This window comes from Nerophis lumbriciformis, linkage group LG29, assembly GCF_033978685.3.
Source record: "Nerophis lumbriciformis linkage group LG29, RoL_Nlum_v2.1, whole genome shotgun sequence".
Taxonomy (NCBI): domain Eukaryota; kingdom Metazoa; phylum Chordata; class Actinopteri; order Syngnathiformes; family Syngnathidae; genus Nerophis; species Nerophis lumbriciformis.
In genome coordinates this window covers 14,951,809-14,968,116 of record NC_084576.2, presented here as the reverse complement: position 1 = coordinate 14,968,116, position 16,308 = coordinate 14,951,809, and the positions used below count along the sequence as shown (strand labels likewise).

Genomic DNA, 16,308 nt, shown 5'->3' with positions numbered 1-16,308 from the left:
AATTCCGTGTGTCACAAAATTAGAATATTACTTAAGGCTAATACAAAAAAGGGATTTTTAGAAATGTTGGCCAACTGAAAAGTATGAAAATGAAAAATATGAGCATGTACAATACTCAATACTTGGTTGGAGCTCCTTTTGCCTCAATTACTGCGTTAATGCAGCGTGGCATGGAGTCGATGAGTTTCTGGCACTGCTCAGGTGTTATGAGAGCCCAGGTTGCTCTGATAGTGGCCTTCAACTCTTCTGCGTTTTTGGGTCTGGCATTCTGCATCTTCCTTTTCACAATACCCCACAGATTTTCTATGGGGCTAAGGTCAGGGGAGTTGGCGGGCCAATTTAGAACAGAAATACCATGGTCCGTAAACCAGGCACGGGTAGATTTTGCGCTGTGTGCAGGCGCCAAGTCCTGTTGGAACTTGAAATCTCCATCTCCATAGAGCAGGTCAGCAGCAGGAAGCATGAAGTGCTCTAAAACTTGCTGGTAGACGGCTGCGTTGACCCTGGATCTCAGGAAACAGAGTGGACCGACACCAGCAGATGACATGGCACCCCAAACCATCACTGATGGTGGAAACTTTACACTAGACTTCAGGCAACGTGGATCCTGTGCCTCTCCTGTCTTCCTCCAGACTCTGGGACCTCGATTTCCAAAGGAAATGCAAAATTTGCATGGTTGGGTGATGGTTTGGGGTGCCATGTCATTTGCTGGTGTCGGTCCACTCTGTTTCCTGAGATCCAGGGTCAACGCAGCCGTCTACCAGCAAGTTTTAGAGCACTTCATGCTTCCTGCTGCTGACCTGCTCTATGGAGATGGAGATTTCAAGTTCCAACAGGACTTGGCGCCTGCACACAGCGCAAAATCTACCCGTGCCTGGTTTACGGACCATGGTATTTCTGTTCTAAATTGGCCCGCCAACTCCCCTGACCTTAGCCCCATAGAAAATCTGTGGGGTATTGTGAAAAGGAAGATGCAGAATGCCAGACCCAAAAACGCAGAAGAGTTGAAGGCCACTATCAGAGCAACCTGGGCTCTCATAACACCTGAGCAGTGCCAGAAACTCATCGACTCCATGCCACGCCGCATTAACGCAGTAATTGAGGCAAAAGGAGCTCCAACCAAGTATTGAGTATTGTACATGCTCATATTTTTCTTTTTCATACTTTTCAGTTGGCCAACATTTCTAAAAATCCCTTTTTTGTATTAGCCTTAAGTAATATTCTAATTTTGTGACACGGAATTTTGGATTTTCATTTGTTGCCACTTCAAATCATCAAAATTAAATGAAATAAACATTTGAATGCATCAGTCTGTGTGCAATGAATAAATATAATGTACAAGTTACACCTTTTGAATGCAATTACTGAAATAAATCAAGTTTTTCAAAATATTCTAATTTACTGGCTTTTACCTGTATATATGTCTTGTGTTTATTTACTGTTTTAGTCATTCCCAGCTGAATATCAGGTCCCACCCGCCTCTCACAGCATCTTCCCTATCTGAATCGCTCCCACTGCCGTCTCGTCCTTCACTCTCACTTTCCTCATCCACGAATCTTTCATCCTCGCTCAAATTAATGGGGAAATCGTCGCTTTCTCGGTCCGAATCGCTCTCGCTGCTGGTGGCCATGATTGTAAACAATGTGCAGATGTGAGGAGCTCCACAACCTGTGACGTCACGCTACTCGTCTGCTACTTCCGGTACAGGCAAGGCTTTTTTATCAGCGACCAAAAGTTGCGAACTTTATCGTCGATGTTCTCTACTAAATCCTTTCAGCAAAAATATGGAAATATTGTGAAATGATCAAGTATGACACATAGAATGGACCTGCTATCCCCGTTTAAATAAGAAAATCGTATTTCAGTAGGCCTTTAAATAGGCGAGCAGGTGATGGTTGTGGCACCTCCTTGTGTCAACAAAAGGTGAAATCATGTGACCTAAGGCTGCTAGTCTCTCTTTCAAAGCAGGAAGCATTCATTTAGCCAGTGTCGCAGCCTACGTGTCAAATTGGACCTCAGGTACAGAGCAAATTTATTTTTTTCACAAATACTCATTTTAGTTTCCCCCTAGGTGGGATTGATTTTGGCGTGGCGCACCGTGTTAAAACACATTTTTTAAGTAAAACGTTGTAGAATGGATATATACTTTATAGGCTAATATTCACGCACTATACTGGCAATAATGAGTTTGAAAAACATCTCAAATATAAAAATGTTCCTCAATGTTTTACTTAGAAGACGTGCATCGGAATTGCCTTTCAAAATAAAAGCGCGACAGCTGCTCGCGCACCTGATCGACCCTGGAATGGAGTAAAGTGAGCAGATGACAGAAAGTTCAAATTAATTAATGCATTTCTTGTTCAAGCCTATGAAGACTACCGTATTTTTGACATTACTACTGACAGTAGTGTCTAACTTTACGGCGTGTGAGTCTTATCGAGCTTCCATTTGGATATCTCTTTGCGTGCGTGGGTAAATTTCCTCCAACATTCCAAAAATATGAATGTTTTAGGTTATTGGAGACTCTAATTTGTCCGTAGGTGTGAAGGATTGTTTGTCTGTTATGATCAATTATATTATTCTTACAAGTTCTCGAATTGAAAAATACTCCGGATTTGCGTCAACATAATTTGAATGCCGCAGAGCGCGGCCATACGGAACAGAGTGCCATATATGGTAGAGCACACGGTGGCACAGGTGGTATTACTCCGCAAGGAAAAATAGGTCCATATACTACTACATGATGTGCCCTGGGATTGGCTGGCGACCACTCTAGGGCAGGGGTCTTTAACGTTTTCCAGGTCAAGGACCCCCAAACTGATGGAGAAAGGCTACTTGTATATCTTGTATACAATAATGATTTTATTTGACAGAAAATTGGTCCTAAATGTACCTAGTTATTGTGGAATACTTACGATACAAAATAACAGTATTGTGCTGCTAATTGCGACCTGACAACTAGTGCGCTAATCACTAGTTGTCAGCTAACGCGCTAAACGCTGGATAACAACTAACGCTAATCTCTAGCTGACGATTAACCAGAGCGGCAATCGTTAGCTGACAACTACCGTGCCAATCTCTAGCTGGCAACTACCTCCCTGCTTGGCACTCAGCATCAAGGGTTGGAATTGGGGGTTGAATCACCATAACCACCGCTGCTGCTCACTGCTCCCCTCACCTCCCAGGCTGTGATCAAGGGTGATGGGTCAAATGCAGAGAATAATCTCGCCACACCTAGTGTGTGTGTGCATGACAATCATTGGTACTTTAACTTAACTAACGTGTTAATCACTAGCAGGCAACTAGAGTGCCAATCGCTAGCTGACCTCTACAGCACCTATTGCTAGCTGACAACTAGAGCGCCAATCGGTAGCTGACAAAAAAATGTTGCAATCACTAGCTGACAACTGGAGCGCTAAACGCTAGCTGGGAACCAATGCACAAATTGCTATTTGGGAGCTAACGCGCTAATCGCCAGCTGACAATTTGAGAGCTAATCGCTAGCTGACTACTAGAGTGCTAATTCCAAGATGTATTTGTCTTGTTCCGTACTGTGGAAAATAAGTTGAGCCAACACACGACGTGCTGCTAACTGTACTTTTATTCGCGACTCTTGTGAATAACCATTAATATCTCTGGCAACGATAAACAGGAAGTCCCATGTCACATGTGCCAATCACATTCATGTACACTTCAGGGACCGATCGGAGATCGTATTACCTAAGAAGATTACAGTATTAAATGCTAACATGAATATAACAATGTATTTATCGAACAATGTTATTATTTTTTTACATTCAGCTAGATAACAATGGGTTGGCATAATGTTCATGCGTATTTAAAGAAAATTACATTTGTGGAAAAATTGCAGGAGGGATTATATATAAAAAATATATATTTGAAAATGATCATGTTGTCCGGGGGCTTTATGCCCCCTGGTAGGGTCTCCCAAGACAAACAGGTCCTAGGTGAGGAATCAGACCAAGAGCAGCTCGAAGAATTCTATGGAAATACAAAAACCGAGACTCAGATTTCTCTCGCTCGGACGCGGGTCACCGGGGCCCCCCTATGGAGCCAGGCCCGGAGTTGGGGCACGATGGCGAGCACCTGGTGGCCGGGCCTGTCCCCTTGGGGCCCGGCCGGGCACAGCCCGAAGAGGCAACGTGGGTCCCCCTCCAATGAGCTCACCACTCATGGGAGGGGCCATAGAGGTCGGGTGCGATGTGAGCTGGGGGGAGGTCAAAGGCAGGGCACTTGGCGATTCGATCTTCGGCTACATAAGCTAGCTCTTGGGACGTGGTCTGTCACCTCGCTGGGGGGGAAGGAGCTTGAGCTTGTGTGCGAAGTGGAGAAGTTCCGGCTGGATATAATCGGACTCACTTCAACGCACAGCAAGGGCTCTGGAACCAGTTCTCTCAAGAGGGGATGGACTCTCTTCCACACTGGCGTTGCACGCAGTGAGAGGCGACGGGCTGGGGTAGCAATTCGTGTTGCCCCCGGCTCAAAGCCTGCACGTTGGAGTTCGACCTAGCGGACGAGAGTGTAGCTTCCCTCCGCCTTCGGGACTGGCTGCGATGGTTGGGGAGGATGCCGGACAGACCTGGCAGGCCCAAACGCATTGTGAGGGTCTGCTGGGAACGTCTAGCAAAGTCTCCTGTCAGAGAGAGTTTCAATTCCCACCTCCGGAAGAACTTTGAACATGTAACGAGGGAGGTGCTGGATCATATTCCGCACCTTTATTGTCGAGGCGGCTGATTGGAGCTCTGGCCGCAAGGTAGTTGGTGCCTGTCGTGGCGGTAATCCTAGAACCCGTCAAGCTGAAGAAAGAGTCCTATCGGGTTCTTTTGGCTCATAGGACTCCGGAGGCAGCGGACAGGTACCGACAGGCCAAGCGGTGTGCGGCTTCAGCGGTCGCGGAGACAAAAACTCGGACATGGGAGGAGTTCGGGGAAGCCATGGAAAACGACTTCCCGATGGCTTCAAAGCGATTGTGGACCACCACCATCCGCCGCCTCAGGAAGGGGAAGCAGTGCACTGTCAACACCGTGTATGGTGAGGATGGTTTTCTGCTGACGTCGACTGCGGATGTTGTGGATCGGTGGAGAGAATACTTAGAAGACCTCCTCAATCCCACCAACACGTGAGGAAGCAGTGCCTGGGGCATCTGTGGTGGGCTCTCCTATTTCTGGGGCTGATTTTGCTGAGGTAGTTAAAAAGCTCCTCGGTGGCAAGGCCCAGGGGGTGGATGAGACCCGCCCAGAGTTCCTTAAGGCTCTGGATGCTGTGGGGTTGTCTTGGTTGACAAGACTCTGCAACATCGCGTGGACATCGGGGGCGGTACCTCTGGATTAGCAGACCGGGGTGTTAGTTCCTCTCTTTAAGAAGGGGAACCGGAGGGTGTGTTCCAACTATCGTGGGATCACACTCCTCAGCCTTCCCGGTAAGGTCTATTCAGGTGTACTGGAGAGGAGGCTACGCCGGATAGTTGAACCTCGAATTCAGGAGGAACAGTGTGGATTTCGTCCTGGTGGTGGAACTGTGGACCAGCTCTATACTCTCGGCAGGGTCCTTGAGGGTGCATGGGAGTTTGCCCAACCAGTCTACATGTGCTTTGTGGACTTGGAGAAAGCATTCGACCGTGTCCCTCGGGAAGTCCTGTGGGGAGTACTCAGAGAGTATGGGGTATCGGAATGTCTGATTGTAGCGGTCCGCTCCCTGTACGATCAGTGTCAGAGCTTGGTCCGCATTGCCGGTAGTAAGTCGGACCCGTTTCCAGTGAGGGTTGGACTCCGCCAAGGCTGCCCTGTGTCACCGATTCTGTTCATAACTTTTATGGACAGAATTTATAGGCGTAGTCAGGGTGTTGAGGGGATCCGGTTTGGTGGCTGCAGGATTAGGTCTCTGCTTTTTGCAGATGATGTGGTCCTGATGGCTTCATCTGGCCAGGATCTTCAGCTCTCACTGGATCGGTTCACAGCCGAATGTGAAGCGACTGGGATGTTAATCAGCACCTCCAAGTCCGAGTCCATGGTTCTCCCCCGGAAAAGGGGGAGACCCTGCCCCAAGTGGAGGAGTCCAAGTACCTCTGAGTTTTGTTCACGAGTGAGGGAAGAGTGGATCATGAGATCGACAGGCGGAACGGTCTTCAGTATTGCGGACGCTGTATCGATCCGTTGTGGTGAAGAAGGAGCTGAGCCGGAAGGCAAAGCTCTCAATTTACCGGTCGATCTACGTTCCAATCCTCACCTATGGTCATGAGCTTTGGGTTATCACCGAAAGGACAAGCTCACGGGTACAAGCGGCCGAAATGATCCACCCAAAATTTCACGGCCCCAATGTAGAAGCCTTGTCTTGAAGACCACTGGTATAGAGTGTTCCCTGCGTCCCGCCAGAACTTAGCTGGGATAGGCTCCAGCTTACCCCTGCGACACTTTGAGGGTATGCGGCATAGAAAATGATGAAGGTAAAAGTTTGTTCTGCTAAATTTCGTTATATGTTAGCATTAAGATAGCGGCATTAGCCAACCTTCATCCTGTATAATTGTATTGCTTTATTTCAGTTTATCCCAAACTGTATTATTAATTTAACATGATTCCTACATGTATGTGCACTTCATATAATGTACAGTACTTTCCTTTGTGTGCTTAGTTTTACAGTAGCTTCAGTGTGGAGAATATCAATAAACCACCTCAACTTACTTTTTTCCATCTGTAATTCAAAGGAGTGTTTACATATTTGTTACATTGTACAATAAGCAGCAACAATTGAAAAATAGAGCAAAACGATATACGTAATAAAAACGCATGTTAATACTAATAACTAATAACACAGATTTCTATTTTAATGTATGTATACATGGCATCATCGCCAATTATTCTAATTATCAGATGTCGCCATGTCCCCACTGCCACAAGTATATTAGAAGTCTGAGGAAAACACTGATTTATACTTATTTCTCATAGAGATGATTTCATGAATACTTCCTCTTTGCAGTATCTTCAAAAAAACAACAATGGCTCGACGGCACATCCTGAAAAGTACGTTTTCATTGTGTGTGTGTGTGTGTGTGTGTGTGTGTGTGTGTGTGTGTGTGTGTGTGTGTGTGTGTGTGTGTGTGTGTGTGTGTGTGTGTTGTGTGTGTGTGTTTTGACATACCGTAGCATACCGTTTTACAGTGCAGTATCTCTATGTGACTCCGCCCCACAGTGGCTGTGACCTGCATGTTGGTTTTGGTATCAGCTGGTTTGTTCATCATCATCCTTCTAAAGCTCAGCAACACTTCCACAGGTAATAGACCTCCTTGACCTCCCCTCTCACATGACGAGATATATACTGTACATATGACACAAAAAACAATATAAATATCTGTATATGTATACAGGATATACAGTATCTGTATGTATGTATGTGTATATATATGTATGTGTATATATATGTATGTGTGTGTATATATGTATGTATGACAAAAATATATATATACAGTACAGTGAGCAGTTAGACAGGACAGATGAAAAATAATAATTAAAAAAAAAAAAAAAAAATTATATATATATATATATATATATATATATATATATATATATATATATATATATATATATATATATATATATATATATATATATATATATATATAACAGGTCCTAGGTGAGGGATCAGACAAAGAGCAGCTTGAAGAATTCTATGGAAATACAAAAACCAAGACTCAGATTTCCCTTGCCCGGACGCGGGTCACCGGGACCCCCTATGGAGCCAGGCAGGCCCGGAGTTGGGGCACGATGGCGAGCACCCGGTGGCCGGACCTGTCCCCTTGGGGCCCAGCCGGGCTATATATATATATATATATATATATATATATATATATATATATATATATATATATATATATATATATATATATATATTATTTTTTATTACTTCTCTTGTTGCCTTTATAAATGTTTTGGTATATTTACTGTTTGGCGCAGCCTGACAAGAGCAGGAGGGAGAAGTATATCATATTTCTATAGCGTCTTTTCTCTTCAGACTTAAAGTGATTTGCATTGTGATACCCATTATCCACATTTTTAAACTACAATTAAACCAAGGGATAGAAAAAAGAAAAAAGAGTGAGAAACTATGGGGACAAGACAAAAAAATTATATATGTATATACATATATACTTTATGTATATATATATATATATATATATATATATATATATATATATATATATATATATATATATATATATTTATATCTATATACATGCATGTACGTACGTATATATATTATATATTTCCTTATGACACACAAAAAATAAATACAAATGCGTATATATGTGTGTATGTATGAGACGCACAAGAATAAAAAATATAGTGTACACATATATATATATATATATATGTAATTATGTATGTATGTATAAATGATATATGTAAATGTATGTATGTATTTGTTTGTATGTATGTATGACAATATATATACCGGTATATACAGGTAAAAGCCAGTAAATTAGAATATTTTGAAAAACTTGATTTATTTCAGTAATTGCATTCAAAAGGTGTAACTTGTACATTATATTTATTCATTGCACACAGACTGATGCATTCAAATGTTTATTTCATTTAATTTTGATGATTTGAAGTGGCAACAAATGAAAATCCAAAATTCCGTGTGTCACAAAATTAGAATATTACTTAAGGCTAATACAAAAAAGGGATTTTTAGAAATGTTGGCCAACTGAACAGTATGAAAATGAAAAATATGAGCATGTACAATACTCAATACTTGGTTGGAGCTCCTTTTGCCTCAATTACTGCGTTAATGCGGCGTGGCATGGAGTCGATGAGTTTCTGGCACTGCTCAGGTGTTATGAGAGCCCAGGTTGCTCTGATAGTGGCCTTCAACTCTTCTGCGTTTTTGGGTCTGGCATTCTGCATCTTCCTTTTCACAATACCCCACAGATTTTCTATGGGGCTAAGGTCAGGGGAGTTGGCGGGCCAATTTAGAACAGAAATACCATGGTCCGTAAACCATGCAAATTTTGCATTTCCTTTGGAAATCGAGGTCCCAGAGTCTGGAGGAAGACAGGAGAGGCACAGGATCCACGTTGCCTGAAGTCTAGTGTAAAGTTTCCACCATCAGTGATGGTTTGGGGTGCCATGTCATCTGCTGGTGTCGGTCCACTCTGTTTCCTGAGATCCAGGGTCAACGCAGCCGTCTACCAGCAAGTTTTAGAGCACTTCATGCTTCCTGCTGCTGACCTGCTCTATGGAGATGGAGATTTCAAGTTCCAACAGGACTTGGCGCCTGCACACAGCGCAAAATCTACCCGTGCCTGGTTTACGGACCATGGTATTTCTGTTCTAAATTGGCCCGCCAACTCCCCTGACCTTAGCCCCATAGAAAATCTGTGGGGTATTGTGAAAAGGAAGATGCAGAATGCCAGACCCAAAAACGCAGAAGAGTTGAAGGCCACTATCAGAGCAACCTGGGCTCTCATAACACCTGAGCAGTGCCAGAAACTCATCGACTCCATGCCACGCCGCATTAACGCAGTAATTGAGGCAAAAGGAGCTCCAACCAAGTATTGAGTATTGTACATGCTCATATTTTTCATTTTCATACTTTTCAGTTGGCCAACATTTCTAAAAATCCCTTTTTTGTATTAGCCTTAAGTAATATTCTAATTTTGTGACACACGGAATTTTGGATTTTCATTTGTTGCCACTTCAAATCATCAAAATTAAATGAAATAAACATTTGAATGCATCAGTCTGTGTGCAATGAATAAATATAATGTAAAAGTTACACCTTTTGAATGCAATTACTGAAATAAATCAAGTTTTTCAAAATATTCTAATTTACTGGCTTTTACCTGTGTGTGTGTGTGTGTGTGTGTGTGTATATATATATATATATATATATATATATATATATATATATATAGCCAAATATTTAATAGTCAAATACAAATAAGGCAACAAGAGAAGTATCCCATACTTCTCTTTTGTAAAGTGAACCAGTAAACCAGACCTACATCAACAACATGATTTGCCTTTCTGTCTTGCCTCTGGTGAGGGCGGTCGCATGTTTCTCCGCTCCCTCCTTTCCCAGCTTGCTCTCTTCGTTTTGTCTTGTCTGAAGTTTTTTGAAGCCTCTTTCTTTGCGCTGTCCTCAAATCTAAACATCAGACATGGATATGATCAGCTGGACTCTCGACGCAATTGACAAAGTCTTTTCGACGAGGAAAAGAGGTTCGGGGGAGCCTGGCTGCCCTGATGGAACCATCGCTGCGGGGTACGTGAGAGATTCCTGGGATAAATGGAGAATCATGTGCCTCTCAGTCCTTTCCATCGAGGACGTGGAAGACATCTACCTATTTGGAACCGTGATCGCGAGGCACCTGCTGATTGGGCTGGGCATTACTCTGGTGTATCGTCAAATTCGTAAGGCGATGGCAGCCACTCAAGGAGCCCAAAGGCTGTTCATCGCAATGGAAAGTTTGGGCAGGGGTTTAGGAACACAGACTGTGGCGATTTCTGAACTGAATCGCAAGATGGATCACATCATGGAGAAGCTTGCTGAAAATTTAAATTTAATTGAAATTGAGAGAAATCAGCATGGACAAATAGAACAGACAAGCCATTGTTTTTAGTCTGCTCGCGGAAAACAAACATCCTAATCTACAATTTGACTCCCTCGAATGGCCTTGACGCTGTGAACAACAGGGACGGACTGTTCTGAAAAACACCCCCGAGGACACCTTCATGATGGACGCTTTTGACCTCCCTCCCTCCTCGACACCTGGAGTCGAACTTTTGCAGATCGGCCTCAGTCCATAAACAAACATTACATCATCACACCCAAGGACAATTGGGCACACATGCACACACACACCCCTCCCCCACCCCACGCCTTCACCACCGCTTCTTTCTTGGGGTGATGGTCGGATGGCAGCACTTTATGGCAGCGGTCGCCTTCCAGGGCCCCAATTCCCCGCCCCTCTGTTGCACGTTTGTCGTGATTAAATGTAACATGTCTATGTGTGCATTGCATGGAGGTTTTTTCCCCCACTCCAGACTAGGCCCCCTTAGGAGCTCAGTCTAGATTGTATTTTTTTTACTCATCTTTTTCCCCAGCGTTACCTTTTTCCCATCTTTTACGGGGCGCCTTAAAATGGCGACCCATCAGCGTTCCTGTTCTGTAACCCTGTACACTGTTTTTTTTTTGTCTAATCTTGAACAGGTTTGTGCTGAAAACAAAGTTTCATTGTACTTGTGCAATGACCATAAAGACCTATCTGATCTGATCTCTATCTGCCTGGGCAGGTAGACAGGACAGATTTAAAAGAATAATAATTTAAAAAACATATATATATTATTTGTATTTGTATTTTTTTTATTTAATTCTTTTGCAGCTGATTGGCTGCATGTCTTCTGGTCCAGGCAGAACAAGAGCACCCCCAGGCTCTCAGGTCAGAGGTCATTCACACCTCTACAAGTGCCTCCGCTTAAAGGGGAACATTATCACCAGACCTATGTAAGCGTCAATATATACCTTGATGTTGCAGAAAAAAGACCATATATTTTTTTAACCGATTTCCGAACTCTAAATGGGTGAATTTTGGCGAATTAAACGCCTTTCTATTATTCGCTCTCGGAGCGATGACGTCACAACGTGACGTCACATCGGGAAGCAATCCGCCATTTTCTCACTTTTGTTGGTGTGTTGTCGGAGGGTGTAACAACACGAACAGGGACGGATTCAAGTTGCACCAGTGGCCCAAAGATGCGAAAGTGGCAAGAAATTGGACGAAATTTGTTCAAAATACGAGGCGGTGGGGAAAGCCGACGAAATGGTCAGTCGTTTGTTCCGCACACTTTACCGACGAAAGCTATGCTACGACAGAGATGGCAAGAATGTGTGGATATTCTGCGACACTCAAAGCAGATGCTGACATCAACTCCAAAACTGGACAGATCAGCTTTCAGGAAAAGAGAGCGGATGAGGGTATGTCTACAGAATATATTAATTGATGAAAACTTTATTCATTACTCGCTGTTTTACATAAATTATTATACATAAACTGTGTTTACCAATAATTTAGCTTAAAAACATTTATTTTTTTCAATCATTCGAGTACATTCGGGTAGTCTTGTGTAATGCAGTATTTTGTGTCTATTTAGGTATGGTTAACCTGAGTGCTGAAATCGTGGAAAAATATATGTTCTTAGCACGCCTGAAATGGGCTGTCTGCACTGTCAAAGTGCATGTTGTTGCCAAATGTATTTCATGTGCTGTAAACCTAGTTCATAGTTGTTAGTTTCCTTTAATGCCAAACAAACACATACCAATCGTTGGTTAGAAGGCGATCGCCGAATTCGTCCTCGCTTTCTCCCGTGTCGCTGGCTTTCGTGTCGTTTTCGTCGGTTTCGCTTGCATACGGTTCAAACCAATATGGCTCAATAGCTTCAGTTTCTTCTTCAATTTCGTTTTCGCTACCTGCCTCCACACTACAACCATCTGTTTCAATACATGCGTAATCTGTTGAATCGCTTAAGCCGCTGAAATCCGAGTCTGAATCCGAGCTAATGTCGCTATACCTGCTGTTCTATCCGCCATGTTTGTTTGTATTGGCATCACTATGTGACGTCACAGGAAAATGGACGGCTGTATATAACGATGGTTAAAATCAGGCACTTTGAAGCTTTTTTTAGGGATATTGCGTGATCGGTAAAATTTTGAAAAAAACTTCGAAAAATAAAATAAGCCACTGGGAACTGATTTTTAATTGTTTTAACCCTTCTGAAATTGTGATAATGTTCCCCTTTAATAGTTACTGAACATTCTCTGTCCTCCTCAGCTGGCTCATGTGTTTCGGACAGACGTTGTCCAGATGACCACTTCAGCTTCTATATGCAAAGCGGCGCTGCTGACGTGGTGGCACCAAAGATCTGCGTTCAGAACAAACTGTAATCAACAAATGTAGAAGTTAGCGCTTATGTCCGCTGTTCAGACACATGCCAGTGATTATGGTACCGCTTTGTGGCAGCAGAAGCATGTGACACGTAGTGATAATGTTCCTCACAGGGTTCTGGGGTCAGTACTGAATAACGCGGGGCCGGGAATAAATGTTTTGGTTCTGAATGGTAAGTGGGGCACCTTGCTAGTGTCATGCTGACAATGTTGGAGCGTTCATGCTAATGTGCAAGTCTTCTCAGGTAAGACGGGGGCCGTGGTGCAAAGTGACCACTTCAACATGTACAATGATGGTAAGAAAGAGCTTCATCCTCAACATCATGAATATCTCCATGCCACTGGAATGTTTTTCAACTGTCATTTTGTCACTGTGTAGAAGACAAACCTCTCATTGACTTCCTGAAGAACATCCAGCAAGGTTCTATTGTCCTCATGGCGTCCTATGATGACCCGTCCACAAAGTAAACCCTCGTCACCTTTCGTCTGATGTAACATCTTTAAGAATAATACTTTTTAGAGTATCTGCGGGGGGAGGAGCTTGAACTTTGCAAACAAGAAGTCACATGTTGTTGTCTCAGCATGTATTTTAAACAGGAAGTCACATGTGACGCATCAGCGATGCATGATGGGAAAGTTCTTTACAATGATTTATGTGGCACATCAGGGACACTAATTAAATGTGTTTGTTGTAGGCTTACAGATGAAGCCAAGAAGCTGATTGGTCAACTTGGAAGTTCTGTCGTCCAATCACTGGGGTTCCGAGATAATTGGCTCTTTGTTGGGGGCAAAGGAGAAATGGTCAGCAGCAACTTCGAGAAGGTAGAAGTAATTTTATTTATTTATTTACTTATTTATTTTTTTCCAACATTTTAAAAAATGTGTGTGTGTCTCAGCTGCTAAGGAATGACAAAGAAAAAAACAAATACCAGAACTGGCCCGAGCTCATCCAGCTTGAAGGATGCATCCCAAAATCTTTTGAGTGACCTTACATGCTGGATCAACTGCAAGATGCTGTTTTTATTTGTTTTACCTAAAAAAATTATGGAAACACTTCAGTGTATGTGTGAGTACAGTATGGTTCAATCGGGAAGTGATGTTTTTGAATATGAAAACATGTTATGAAATGATGTAGACCTAAATTATTTTCTACTGTTGTGTTTATTCATTGTTATGTTGTTAGTAAACAAAATATTGAATAATACTATTTGTGAATTGCTGGGGAAGCTTACAAATAAAGGTTGACTTTTTCTTATCACATTTACATGGTTAAAATTAATTAATAGGAAAGTTTGTGTACACTGGATGTGACTGATTTTTTTGCGTTTGAATTTTGTGAACTTAATTTTTTACGTCAAGCTATGCTGACAATTTTAATGTATAAAAATGTGTAAGCAAAATGTGTTATTTGAAAATTCAATGTGTCAAAAAGGTTTTTAAAAATCAGTGTATCAATATTTAGTGTAAAAATCAGTATTAAAAAAAGTAAGTGCAAAAAAAAGTCTAGATTCCATCCATCTATCCATCCAACCCTTCATTTTCTTACCGTGTGTCCCTCTTGGGGTCGCGGGGGGGGGGAGGGGGGTTGGGGGCTGAAGCATATCATCTCAAGAATCACTTCAGGTAAATCAAGACTGAGGCAATTGATCCAGTCTTAGAACCAACCAATGAGACACTTAAGTATTTAGTTTTGAAGCAAATAATATTTCAGCACTGATTTTTTTTTTCACTCTTCATTTTTGGCCACTGTAACATTACAGTTTGAACAGTAACACTATTTGAATATAGGAAAATAAAACACTGTACTTTAAAGGCCTACTGAAACCCACTACTACCGACCACGCAGTCTGATAGTTTATATATCAATGATGAAATCTTAACATTGCAACACATGCCAATACGGCCGGGTTAACTTATAAGCGTCTGGCTACAGCAACACAACCAGGAGGACTTTGACTTGGATAGCAGACGCGCTATCCGACGCTAGCCGCCGACCGCATCGATGATCGGGTGAAGTCCTTCGTCGCGCCGTCGATCGCTGGAACGCAGGTGAGCACTGATGTTGATGAGCAGATGAGAGCTGGCCTAGGTGGAGAGCTAATGTTATTAGCATAGCTCTATCGAGGTCCCGTAGCTAAGTTAGCTTCAATGGCGTCGTTAGCAACAGCATTGCTAGGCTTCGTCAGGCGGTACAGCATTAACCGTGTGGTTACAGGTCCAGAGTTTGGTAGTATTGTTGATATTCTGTCTATCCTTCCAGTCAGGGGCTTATTTATTTTGTTTCTATCTGCAGTTAAGCACGATGCTATCACGTTAGCTCCGTAGCTAAAGTGCTTCGCTGATGTATTGTCGTGGAGATAAAAGTCACTGTGAATGTCCATTTCGCGTTCTCGACTCTCATTTTCAAGAGGATATAGTATCCGAGGTGGTTTAAAATACAAATCCGTGATCCACAATAGAAAAGGAGAGAGTGTGGAATCCAATGAGCCCTTGTACTTAAGTTACGGTCAGAGCGAAAAAAGATACGTCCTGCACTGCAATCTAGTCCTTCACTCTCACGTTTTTCATCCACAAATCTTTCATCCTCGCTCAAATTAATGGGGTAATCGTCGCTTTCTCGGTCCGAATCGCTCTCGCTGCTGGTGTAAACAATGGGGAAATGTGAGGAGACTTTCAACTTGTGACGTCACGCTACTTCCGGTACAGGCAAGGCTTTTTTTTATCAGCGACCAAAAGTTGCCAACTTTATCGTCGATGTTCTCTACTAAATCCTTTCAGCAAAAATATGGCAATATTGCGAAATGATCAAGTATGACACATAGAATGGATCTGCTATCCCCGTTTAAATAAAAATAAAAATAAATTCAGTAGGCCTTTAATCAACTAATTATTTGGTTTACCAAGAGATGGAGCCCACATCCCACTGTTTTAGAAACACTGAGTTATACGATTAGATGTAGATTTACACAAATATTACTCTATTGGTGGGAATTATTCCTAATGTTTGGCTATAATTTTTGTTGTTGTTTACATATATAATATTTCATCAAACGGTGCCTTATTTCCATGCTTTGACAGTGACATCACGACTTTGAATTTTCTCTCACCTAAAAAAATGTAGAGTCCATCCATCCATTTTCTACCGCTTAATCCCTTCGGGGTCGCGGGGGGCGCTGGAGCCTATCTCAGCTACAATCGGGCGGAAGGCAGCGTACACCCTGGACAAGTTGCCACCTCATCGCACGGCCAACACAGAAAGACAGACAACATTCACACTCACATTCACACAGTAGGGCCAATGATTTTTTTTTTTCACTTGAGTTTTTTTTCCACTGTGAATTTTAAAAC

The 16,308-nt window shown here is 42.6% G+C and overlaps 1 protein-coding gene across 3 annotated transcripts; it reads left to right on the top strand.

Moving 5' to 3' along the window:
- The first annotated feature begins 1,912 nt into the window (after window positions 1–1,912).
- On the top strand, window positions 1,913–14,447 carry LOC133571855 (protein FAM3C). Of its 3 annotated transcripts, XM_061924371.2 has the most exons (10): window positions 1,913–2,019; window positions 6,994–7,037; window positions 7,207–7,287; window positions 11,402–11,458; window positions 12,848–12,956; window positions 13,075–13,133; window positions 13,206–13,256; window positions 13,340–13,424; window positions 13,656–13,782; window positions 13,857–14,447. In XM_061924371.2, exons 2-10 carry the CDS (start codon window positions 7,013–7,015, stop codon window positions 13,944–13,946), a joined length of 684 nt encoding a protein of 227 aa, XP_061780355.2. In that variant the 5' UTR covers window positions 1,913–2,019; window positions 6,994–7,012; the 3' UTR covers window positions 13,947–14,447. The 3 variants fall into 3 exon arrangements, with proteins under 3 accessions (XP_061780355.2, XP_072767924.1, XP_072767923.1); XM_072911822.1 differs by lacking the exon at window positions 6,994–7,037 and having other exon boundaries at window positions 1,988–2,019; window positions 7,161–7,287; XM_072911823.1 differs by lacking the exons at window positions 11,402–11,458; window positions 12,848–12,956; window positions 13,075–13,133; ... (2 more) ...; window positions 13,656–13,782; window positions 13,857–14,447 and adding an exon at window positions 10,176–11,387.
- The last annotated feature ends 1,861 nt before the right edge of the window (window positions 14,448–16,308 follow it).